This window comes from Musca domestica, unplaced genomic scaffold (genome assembly GCF_030504385.1).
Source record: "Musca domestica strain aabys unplaced genomic scaffold, Musca_domestica.polishedcontigs.V.1.1 63, whole genome shotgun sequence".
In the NCBI taxonomy this organism is placed as follows: Eukaryota; Metazoa; Arthropoda; class Insecta; order Diptera; family Muscidae; genus Musca; species Musca domestica.
The window spans coordinates 3677656-3690121 of NW_026712370.1; the positions used below are offsets into that span (position 1 = coordinate 3677656).

The 12466-nt window shown below is 35.7% G+C and overlaps 1 protein-coding gene across 1 annotated transcript; it reads left to right on the forward strand.

Annotated features, from left to right (window-relative positions):
- Window positions 1–369: 369 nt before the first annotated feature.
- LOC131805873 (uncharacterized) lies at window positions 370–4167 on the forward strand. Its single transcript, XM_059129615.1, has 2 exons — window positions 370–436; window positions 3785–4167. The coding sequence occupies exons 1-2, from the start codon at window positions 370–372 to the stop codon at window positions 4165–4167; spliced, it is 450 nt and encodes a 149-aa protein (XP_058985598.1).
- Window positions 4168–12466: the final 8299 nt, after the last annotated feature.

Below are 12466 nucleotides of genomic sequence, written 5' to 3' on the forward strand. Positions count from 1 at the left end.
CGTCGTCACTCTGTCACTTTCTCACTGCCCATTGTTTTGCATTTGACGTAAATGAAACCTTTGCCACCTCGCTTGAATGAAACCAGCCATCGTTGTCGTAGTTATTTTTTTTGTTTCAAACTCTTCCAGTCTTCTGTCAGTCTTTTTGCCACCTGCTATGGGTCGTGTCCCGACTTCTAGCCATTATGCAAATTGATTGAGAAAATATGTTTATATAGCAGTGTTTATGATTTTTTTATTAAACAATTCACTTGTGCAAAAAATCGAAATACTCGTATATACAAAAAACATGATAACCAATAGATCTGAATGACCAGGCAGGTAGTCAGTCAGTCAGCCAGCCAATGAGTGATTGAGGACGTCATTAACATGTCGTTTTGGTGGTTGACTAACTGGATGGCGGCTGCTGGACGGCAATGTTGGGATTGTGGAGAGGGTAGGAGGAGCTGGGGGGGCTAGACATTCAAACAAAACGTCATTTGCGCTTTTTAAACGAACTGGGCGCGTTAATTAGCGGTAAAGCGAGCGACCGAGCTATTAAACGCTTATTAATTTTCGCTTTCGTTAAATACTTTTCAATTTGCTTTTTTTTGTTGCTGTTTAGGCAAAAAATAAACGGTTGTTGGAATTTGCGTATGAATTTATGTGTATCTGTGTGTTTGTTGCGGTTACCCTACATATGAGATGGTCATATGACCAACCTAATTTTTAAAGGTCTCTATATCTATAAAAGAGGAAAATGTTTGTACGTTTGTTTGTTTGTTTGTAATTTATGGACTCGAAACCCGCTGAACAGATTTTCCTAAAAATTTCCAAGTATACTACAACATCGCCTGAAAGTAACATAGGCTTTATATATTTTTGAAATTCCTCTCGGGACCGGAGATATAGCGTCAGAATCGGAGGTACTTTCCAAAAATTTGGATTTTATATGCACATATCTATTGGTCGATTACAGATAGATTCTGCAAATTTGGAATAAATGACGGGATTTGATTAGAAAATATATTTGCCATTTTTTATGGAAATCGGTTCAGATTTGGATATAGCTCCCATATATATTTTCTGCCGATTTCATGTATTTGATGCACCAAACACGATACGTATATCCGATTCCAATTAAATTCGGCATGAGTGACTTAATTTGGTACAAAAATAAATTTGTCAAATTATATTTAAATCGGTTCAGATTTGGATGTAGCTCCTATATATATTTTCGTCCGATTTCACATATTTGATGCACCAAACATGATACGTATATCCGATTCCAATGAAATTCGGCATGAGTGACCAAATTTGGTACAAAAATAAATTTGCCAAATTAAATTGAAATCGGATGAGGTTTGGATACATCTCTCATATATATACTTTTCGGTCGGTCTTATGAATGTTATGTACCAAACACCATATGTATGTCATATTCCAATGAAATCCAGAATGTGTGGCGGAATTTGGATACAATAACAAATTTGAAATCGGTTAAAATTTGGATATAGCTCCCATATATATTCTCGGCCGATTTCACATATTTTATGCACCAAACACGGTATGTACCTCCAATTTCAATGAAATATGGCATGTGACAGATTGGAATATGATTTTATTAGGATGCAATGACTCACAACGCCTTTGCAATGGTATAAGGCTAACAGTAAACAAGTAAAAAAGCTGAAAGTTCGGGCGGGCCGAACTTTGAATGCCCTCCACCATTTGGAACGAATTTTGCAATTTTCAAAGAAATAAAATCCGTTAACAATTGTTTTAAAATCTTAAAAGTACCGAATGTATACGAAGACGTGGAACTGCATAGATAATCTTCTGTCATAGGCTGTAGTATACATTTCGAACTTCAAATACAAAATTTGAACCAATTCCGGTGAATAATGTCTCTAAAATTACCAAAGAGACATTATTATCCTACATGGTCCATTTTCAATACCAAATGTCCTGCAGACATAATATACATTTGAGTGAAATTTTCTCAACCTACTTTATTTCGTTCGGAAGCTAGAGTGATTTCAACAGACTGACAGACGGATGGACATCGCTAAGTCAGCATAGAATTTTATACTGATCAAGAATACATATACTTTGTGGGGTCTAAAATGTATATTTCGAGGTGTTACAAACGGAATGACAAACTTAATAAGGGTATGATTATTATTGGAAATATGTTAATACCTCGAATTCTCTAAATTCAACTTCAAAAGATTACAGTTTCCAGCACGCTTGGCATTTGCTATGAAATTAATAAATCCGAAGGACAACCCTTTCGTGTATGCGGACTAAATTTAGCATGTTCCTGCTTTTCTCAAGCTTTTTTCCTGGAATGTTCACGCGTTGAATGACCGAGCTATTTGTTTGTTTACGCATTACAATAATAACGTTTTTAAAATTTTTGAATTTGTTTTATTTATATTTTTTAACCAACAAATATTCATATATAAAATTTTGAATGCGTATAAAAGCGAAGGAGTAGCGAAGCGCGCCAGGTTCAGCTAGTTTTATCTATAAAAGGAATTTAGAAGACCTTCAAAAAGCCTGTTGCCAATAGAAGACCAGTAGAGGCCTAGCAGAATTTTAAGTTTATTTGGTAGAAGACTAGTAAAATGTCTGCTACAGACAGGGCCTTACGAAAGGATTTATCCGGATAAAATGCGCTTCAATTTGTATCTTTCTTTATTCGGAAAAAAATAACTATGTTTCACAGCGGTCTTAATACCGAAATGTACAATTCCAACTTATGTTCTACCCTACATACCAAATATAGTGTCGTTCTTTACTTTTCGTTCAAATATTGTCCACTTTTTAGATCAAACTCTTTCTAAATTTCAACATTCCTCCTTTATCCATTCGCCCAAAAGCACATTGTACCAAATTTAGTACCATATAGTAAAGTTCTTGTACTTAGCACATGTTTCCAAAACTATTTCGTTATATCCATACAACATTTCAAAATATTCCAAATTGTACAAAATTTAGTACATTTCAGTACTTTTAGTACATATATTGTTCGAATTTCGAAACAAAACTTTAGTTTGCCTATCCAGAACAACATCAAGAACAACAGCATATCAGATTTCCAGCTTCTTTTCTTCCTTAAATACCGAAGTTAATATCATTCAGTACTCTTCGTACTATTTTTAGTACGTATTTCCAAATGCCTCCTCCGAAACCAACTCCAAATGTCAACCCTACACACCAACAAATTTCAGATTTCAAGTAGTCTCCGTTTATACAATACCAAATTTAGTACCATTTTGTACCTTTCTTACGCTTGCTGAATGCATTTCAAACCTCAAGCCTTTATCTTAACCCTTCCCACCAGCAGGTACCTCAATACCAATATTTTTCCAGATCAAAACCAAATTGTACCAATTCAGTACCATTTGGTACAGTAGTTACGCATTTTCAAACACTACTTTCCAAACTAAATTTTCATGCCAAATGTACTACTAGCCCGAATTTTCAAAAACTAAACCATTTCTCACCCCTACCCACCAACATTGACCCACACGCATAATTTTAAAATTCTAGCTTTAGCCGTTTCGCCTGGGCGTTGATAAATCAGTTAGTCGGACACTCGCTCATTAGTTACTCCTTTATATACATACAAGGTGGCGAAAAAGTAATCCTCCTATCAGAAAATGGTATACATTTTATGATTGGCCCCTAATATCTGTTCTGTTTAGACTTTTTTGTAGCAAACACACTGCTCCAGAACGCGGAATATTGGTGACTATAAGTGGTCGGTGACTTTGTCACAACGTGAATTTTGTCGCAGATTTCCTGGTCGTCCAACGCCTACCGGGTGAAACACTGCGACGTTTAGCCTCTCGTCTTGAAGAGACTGGCACAACAAAAGATGCTGCCAGGCGTGGCAGACCCCGGAGTATCCGTTCTGCAGAGAATATTGCTGCTTTAGCCGATGATGTCATGGAAGCGCCTTGGACATCGGATAGACGACGTGCCAAGCGAATGGGTATCAGTCGACGGTCTTTACACCGAATGTTTATACAAGATTTGAAGATGTGTCGGTACAAAGTCCAGATGGTGCATCAGCTGTCAGCTGCTGATCGTCAATCGCGTCTAACACACGCTATTGCTGCTTTAGCCGAAGATGTCATGGAAGCGCCGTGGACATCGAATAGACGACGTGTCACGTAAATAGGTATCAGTCGACGGTCTTTACAGCGAATTTTTATACATAATTTGAAGATGTTACCGTACAAAGTCCAGATGGTGCATCAGCTGTTAGCTGCTGACCGCCAATCGCGTCCAACACCCTCTCAAGCCATCATTTATCACCACCAAGAAGAAAATGAATTTTCATTCAAAATAATCACGAGTGATGAGGCCCAATTCCATCTTAACAGGTACGTAAATCAGCAAAATTTACCTTCTGAATACGCGTGTAAGCCACGAAGAGCCATTACACCTGCTCAAAGTCACTGCACTGTGTGCTGTTTTCGCTGGAGGAGTCATTGAACCTTTTTTCTTCGCAGACACGGTTACTGTGAATGGTGAGCGCTACAAAGAAATTTTTTTCGCCGCAACTTGATGATTTGGGATTGGAAAACATGTGGTTCCGACAATACGGTACAACGGCACACACTACACGTGCCACAATCGATATGCTGAAGGATACATTTCCCCGGCGCCTATTTACCCTTTCGGCGATTTCGGCTTTTTGAAGGCGCGGGTTTATTTCAAGAGGCATCAGACTCTTTCAGCTCTTAAAAACGATACCCGTGAAGAATGTGAGGACCGGAAATTTTGGCCCAAGTGATAGAAAATGCCATCAAAAGACTCAATTTATATGACATCATATTCGTGAGTTTTTCATTTTTTTTTTAATTGCAGCGAAAAAACGTCGGAATTTTACTTTTGCATCACCTTGTATATAGATCTAGTACATACCCAATCCTACACTTCAACAGTAGTCCTCATTCCACATTTCATTGTTTCACACAAATCCAAATTGTACCAAAACTTCCTGCATCTCCCAATGCCACATTCCAAATTTCCAACACTACCTCCAAATCTCAATCATACAATGCCACATACAAATCTTATTTCCAAAATTTTAAATTTCTACCCTTATCGGTTCACCACAATTCCTATTTGTACCAAATTTAGTACCATTTAGTACACATAAGTTTCCGCAACAACCTGAATCATACAATCCAATATAAATCTTATTTCCAAATTTCAGGATTCCGACCCCACCGGTTTCCAAATTGTACCAAATTTAGTACATAAAAGTACAAATTTTTAAAACTACCCCATGTCCCAATCCTACACTCCCACAGTAATCATATTTTAAAAATTTTAGATATCCAGTTCTATCTGTTCACTCAAATCCAAATTTTACCAAAATTAGCACCACGCATGAGTACGAAATTCCAAAACTTCCTAATCCTACACTCCAACAGTAATCTTAATTTAAATTTTTGGGATATCACCTCTTCTATCGGTTCATCCATATCCAAATTGTACCAAATTTAGTGCATTTAAGTGCATATAAGTACACATTTCCAAAACTACCTCCATTCCGACAGTGATCTTATTTCGAAATTGCAGGATACCAGCTGTATCGAAATCCAAATTTTACCAAATTTAGGACCTAAGTATAAGAACAAATTTCCAAAACTACCTCCATATCCCAATCCTACACATACAGTAATTATATATCCACATTTCAGGATACAAGCTTTATTGGCTCACTTTAATAACACTTTGTACCAAATTTAGTATACATAAGTACACATTTCTGCAACAACCTGCATCATACAATCCAGTATAAATCTGGTTTCAAAATTTTAGGATTCCAGCACTATCGATTCACACAAATCCAAATTGTACCAAATTTAGTACACATAAGTAAGAATTTCCAAACCTTCTTACACACTCCAATCCTACACTCCAAGAGTAATAATATTTGGATTTCCAGCTCTAACGGTTGACTCAAATCGATATTGTACCAAATTTAGTACCATTTAATACACATAAGTACAAATTTCCAAAACTACCTACATCATACTAGAAATATTATTTCCAAATTTCAGCATTCAGCTCCATTGGTTCACCCAAATAGAAATTGTACCAAATTTAGTACCATTAAGTACTTCTCGTGCACATAAGTACAAATTTCGAAAACTACCTCCCATATCACAATCCTACACTTCCCCAATAATCCTAATTTCAAGTTTCAGGATTTCAGTTCAATTTGTTCTTCCAAATTCACATTGTACCGAACTTATTGCCGCTAAGTAATTTTCGTATCCATGAATATACACTTCAAAAACTACCTCCTCAAATCCACCCCACTTCTCAATCTAGATTGTCATTACAAATTACAAGTTTTTAGCTCTAACCGTACGAAATTTTACAAAATGTAGTACCTTTTGGTACACTTTAGTGCGCATTTCCAAAAACCCTTTGATACATTCATCATACACTCCATCAGTGACCCTCATTCCAAATTTAGGAGTTCTAGTTCTAATGTTTCGTCAAACACATAGGATATCATATTTAGTACTTTTCGAACCGTTATTGTACAAATTTCCAAAAACCCAGCCTTTTCTAACACCTTTTGAGCAAGAGTGACCCTCACCCATAATTTCAAAATTCTAGATTCACCGCTAAGTCAGTCACTCAATTACTTCACTCTTTTATTAATTTAGATATCTTGTTACAGACTGAGGGTATATAACTGTCGACTATACCGCCTGATATTTTTTATTCACATTTTTACAACCTTTGTTAAATTTTGAATTATTAACACGCGACAATCAATTACCTGAACTCATATTTCATAGAGGGATTTGTAATTAAACAAAAAATAATAAACATACACAAAAACACAAACACAATTTGAAAAAAAAAATGTATATTTAAATTAATATTTGTTAATTGCAATACCGAATACTTTTGCCTCTACTTTGATGCGTTCATAAAAAATGAGGCATTAAAAAGGCTTAACTGTCTATTGAACCTTTGGTTAGCCTTGTGTTTGGAATGCGTTGTCAAAACTTGACCCTTTGCAGGTTTGTTTGTCGTTCCATTTGTAAAACATCGAAATAATCATTTTATACAATTATACAGGGTGAGATAAAAAACACTGCAATAAAGTCAAAGGCCATTATTTTTACAATTTTATACCCACCACCTTGTAAAGGAGGGTATATTAACTTTGTCATTCCGTTTGTCGTAGACCCCATAAAGTATATATATTCATAATCAGCATAAAATTCTAAGTCGATTTAACGATGTCAGTCTGTCTGTACGTCTGTCTGTCTGTCTGTCTGTCTGTCCGTCTGTCTGTCTGTCTGTCCGTCTGTCTGTCTGTCTGTCTGTCCGTCTGTCTGTCTATCTGTCTGTTGAAATCACGATACAGTCTACATTATTTGACGTAGAGCGCCAAAATTTAGCAGAGCAATTTGTATTGTGTCTAGGATGGTTGGTATTGAAAATGAGATATATCGGTCCACGTTCTGGTATAGTCCCCATATAACGGTGCCTCCCGATATTCGGTATTTTCATGATTTATGCAATATTTTTTCACGGATTTGTCTGAAAATTGGTATTTGTTGGTCATAATGGGTTCCAGCTCCGGTAGCGAAACAGTGCATGTATGGGTCTACGATTTGGTATAGCCCCCATATAACGGTACCTCCCGATATTCAGTATTTTGATGGGTTTTGCCACATTTTTCACTGATTTGTCTAAAAATTGGTATTTGTAGGTCATAATCGGTCCTAGTTCGTGTGGCAAAACAATGTACGTATAGGTCCACGTTTTGGTATAGTCCCCATATAACGGTACCTCCCGATATTCGGTATTTTGATGGTTTTTGCCACATTTTTCACTGATTTGTCTAAAAATTGGTATTTGTGGGTCATAATGGGTCCTAGTTCGTGTGGCGAGTCATTGTAATTATGGGTCCACATTTTGGTATAGCCCCCATATAACGGTACCTCCCGATATTCGGCATTTTAATGTTTTTTGCCACATTTTTTCACAAATTTCTCTGAAAATTGGTAGTTGTAGGTCATAATGGGTCCCAGTTTGTGTGGCGAATCTTTGCATATATAGGTCGACGATTTGGTATAGCCCCCATATAACGATACCTCCCGATATTCGGCATTTTAATGGTTTTTTCCACATTTCTTCTCATGTTTCCTTTACCCTAAGGTGGAGGGTATTAAAAGTTTGGCCCGGCCGAACTTAATGTTTTTTTACTTGTTTTTTTATTTTTAATTTTATTGAATGAAAGCAAAAAATATCGGAAATGGCATCAAATTTTAGAATAAGTTTAGATTTGTGAGAAATGGTCACCTTTGGCACGAATTATGGCCTTCAAACGGCCCGAATGTTGATCTGCGGTATTTTGACCCATTCCCGGTGAAGCGCTTGCTTGAGGTGACCGACACTTTGGTATTTTTAGTGCCAACCTTGCTTTCCAAAATACTTCAGGCACAATAGTCCAACGGATTGGTATCCGGAGATTTTGGTGGATATTGTGCGCTAGAAATGGAGCGAGGAACCTCATTTTGTAACCATTCTTGGGTGGCGCGTGCTGAGTGCGATGGTGCTGGTTTGGAGTCCTGTTGGAATGTCCAAGGTCTGCGGCCAAAATGTTTTCGTGCCCAAGGCTTTAATACACCCTCCAGAATATTTTCGCAATAATATTCGGCATTTATTCGGAGCGGAGAGCGACCATCGGCTGTTATGACGGCCCACACCATCACCATTGCCGGCGATTGAGTTCTGGTGGCCAACCGAAGGTGCACATTTTCAGCTGACCTCTTTGGCAAGCGCCGATTACACGATCATTTTGTTTGTTTACAAACTGCTGAACAACGAATGTTTTCTCATCGGAGAAAACCAAATTCGGCAGTTCACCACATTCCGCCAAGCGAAGCAACTCTTTAGCTCTTTTGAGTCTATTTTCTTTCTGTTGCGGTGTAAGTTCTTGCACTTTTTTCGAATTTCAATGGCTTTACCCCGAGCTCATTTTTTAATATTTGCCGAATGGAATATTGCGATATGTTCAGCTCACGAGCCATTTTTCGGCCACTGCGACGCGGGTTTCGTTCAAGTCGCTTCTTTACTTTTCGAACCTTTTTTGCTGATGTTGTCGTTTTCTTCCGTCCACTTCATGGATGTCGGGCTACGCTACCAGTATCATCACGTTAACGAGCGATGGTACGAGACACAAAAGATTTATTCACATTTAAATGCTGGAGTCCTCTAACGATAGCCACTTATGGTTTTCCTGCCAAATATAAATAAATCACACTATCACGCTTGAATTCCATCACGAATAACTTTTTTCTGAAAATTTCTCACCAAAATGCTTTTGTACGCTTGTAAACAATATAATGGTCTGTCACTGGAATAATTTTAACAGCTGTCGGAAGAGCTTAGAAATGGCGCCAGTCTGAAATTGGTTGCAGTTTTTTCATTTCACCATGTATATTTCGATTTAGTCATGTCCGTATGTGAGTCTCTCTATTTCATTGTCCATGTGTGGAAATTATACCAACTACCGAACATAATGAAGTTGGTGGATAACATATTTCTAAAATGTTTTTTAGGTCCGTAGTTATAGAAAAGTTCATATACGTCCACGTTTTGATATAATAATCATATAACAACACTTCCTAGTATTCGAAATGTTGATGACTTGATACACATATTTCAATCTCTTCCTCAAATTTTCCCTCTCTTATGTAAATAGACAAAAAAATCAAAGTGAATATATTATGACGTAAATACACCTCCGTTGGTGGTCTCTTATAAACAAAAAACAATCATTTATTATTAATAATATGAAAAGAATTCCCAACATCATTACGGATGACATTGAAAATTCGCACAAAATATTTGCACTAGCCAGCCATCATAATAAAAAGTTCGCACAACAATGTCGACGTAAAAGGTATCTATGTTTATATTGTTTTTTTTTTTTTTTTTTTTTTTTAATTTTAATTTACATAAAATACGTATTCGAAAAGTTTTCCATCGTCGCATTCGCATAGGAAAAAAACGTAATGTAAACAAGTTATCAAATATCGCCGCAATTAAAGCCGTTTAACATTACCTAGCGCTACCATAGGATATCAAAGAATGTGTGAATTGCGAATATTTGGAGTTGAATGTTTAACGCATTTGTATTTGGTTTTGATTTCGATTTAGTTTTAGTTTTTTTTTCTTCATTTTTTGGAGATAAACTGAAAAAACAAATTAAAAAATAAAAACAAATGCGTTAAAAGTTTAGTAGTTCCCACTCTGCTCAAAAAAGGCAAACAATTTAAACACAATAATGTCATCTCCGAATTTGTTCTGTGCGCGGTTATCATGGAAAGTCACCCAAATCGAGTTAGGAAAACTAATTGCTGCACAAAATTGAAGTGTTATTTTGATATCTAAAATATTTAGTAAATGAATATTTAAATATGTATATTTATACCCTACCCCACATTGTGGGCAGGGTAGGGTAAGTGTGTCTAAGTTCGGCATGTCCCAGCAGTCGGCAGTTTTGAAATTTAAACATAAAAAACTAAGAATAGAATTGACCAAATACTGAAATAGTTGCAAGAAAAAAGTCAACAGTGTTCTCTGCTCTCTTTCTTAAAAAAAAAACAATGAGCTCCGATCATTTATTACGGGAGAATAACGGTTTTCGTCAGTGAGTGTCTTCCAATGCATGCGATAGTGCTTGTTTGTAAAGAAAAAATTAGTGGTGGCGTCAACTTAATAATCGATTTAAGTAAACTAAATTTAATACCTTTGGAATCAAAAATATTTTATAATAGTAAATTACAGTCTAAAGATCATTTTATAACCAAAAAGTATACAAATCAAGTATTTTTCTGTATTATTATTTAATGCCGACATTAGGAACAGAAAAAAAGAGATTTGCCAGTAGTCGGCAGGGGGTGCCGATTACTAGAAAAATATCATTTTTGACCCATTTCGCCAAAACTTGAGAAAACTATTAAAAAATTATCCAAAAACTACATAAATAAAAAAATATTTTTTTGTCGGCAGTTGTTTTTATTTGTGCTTTTTGACCAACTTTTCTAAACTAAGTAGGTTTTTTCAGCTATTTGACGCTTTAAACAGCGGTGGCATTTTTAAAAAAAAGTTGGCTATTTAAAGGAAGAAGATCAATTCACAAATTCCATATATAAGAAAAATCCTTTTTTCTTTTTTTATTTAATCACATTTTTATTTTAATTGAAAATCTATACGTTACCGAACGTAATGATATATATATATATATATATATATATATATATATATATATATATATATATAAATATACAAAATAATATTTTTTTACTGAAACACCATATGCCGACTACTGGCAAATAGACATGCCGAGCATTGGAAAATGGTGCCGACTATTGGCAAAAAACTACTATTTCAGTAAAATTGCAAATTTTGCCAATTTAATAAAAAACAAATTCAATTTTTGTTTATTCGAAAACTAAACAAAATTTGGAATCTGAACAAGTTTATTTTTTAGCAATTGAAAGATTTCACTCAGAATATTGAAAGATTGAAAAATGGAAAATTCTAAAAGTGCCGACTCACCCTATGATGTCTTTGTGCATTTGTTTGTAACATAGACAAGGAAGTGAGGACTAGATCCATAGTTCCTTTTGATGTTCTGCATAGAATCACATTTTGTATCGATTTATGCATGTTCGTCCGTCCGTCTGTCCATGTATTTTTGTAAAGTATAGGTCGGATTTATTGTCCGATTTGCCCAAAACATTTGTTTGGCCCAAGGAAGAACTCTATTGGAATTGAAGATAATCGGTCAAAATTCAGGTATAGCTCCCATATATATCTTTGCCCGATTAGCATTTTATTGTGCACCAAATGTGTAATATTAGTCCTATTAGTCATATAACCAAATTGAGCCTGAAACAAGTATGTATGTCAAATTTGGTGGAAATCAGTTCAGAAATATGTGTAGCTTCTATATATATTCTTCATCCGATTTGTTAAATTTCTCCTCCACATCCGTAATATGTACTCCATAACAAAGATAGTCAGAGAAATATTTCAAATATAGCTTAGAAATACATTTGCTAAATTATGTCGAGATCGGTTCAGATTTTTAATAGCTTCCATATATATACTTATTCGATTTCAAGATGATTGTGCACCAAATGGTTAATACAAGCCTGAATTAAATGGATTTTGGCACATACAGGGTGAGATGAAAAAACTGCAACCAACTTCAAACTGTTCCCATTTCTAAGCCACTCGTCCGACAGCTGTTCAAATTATTCCAGTAACAGCTCATTATATACTTTAATTTTGGTGAGAATTTTCAAGGAAAACAAGACATTCATGATGAAATTCAAGCGTGATAGTGTGATTTCTTTATATTTGGCTGGAAAACCACAAGTGGCCATCGTTAGAGCACTCCAGCATTTAAATG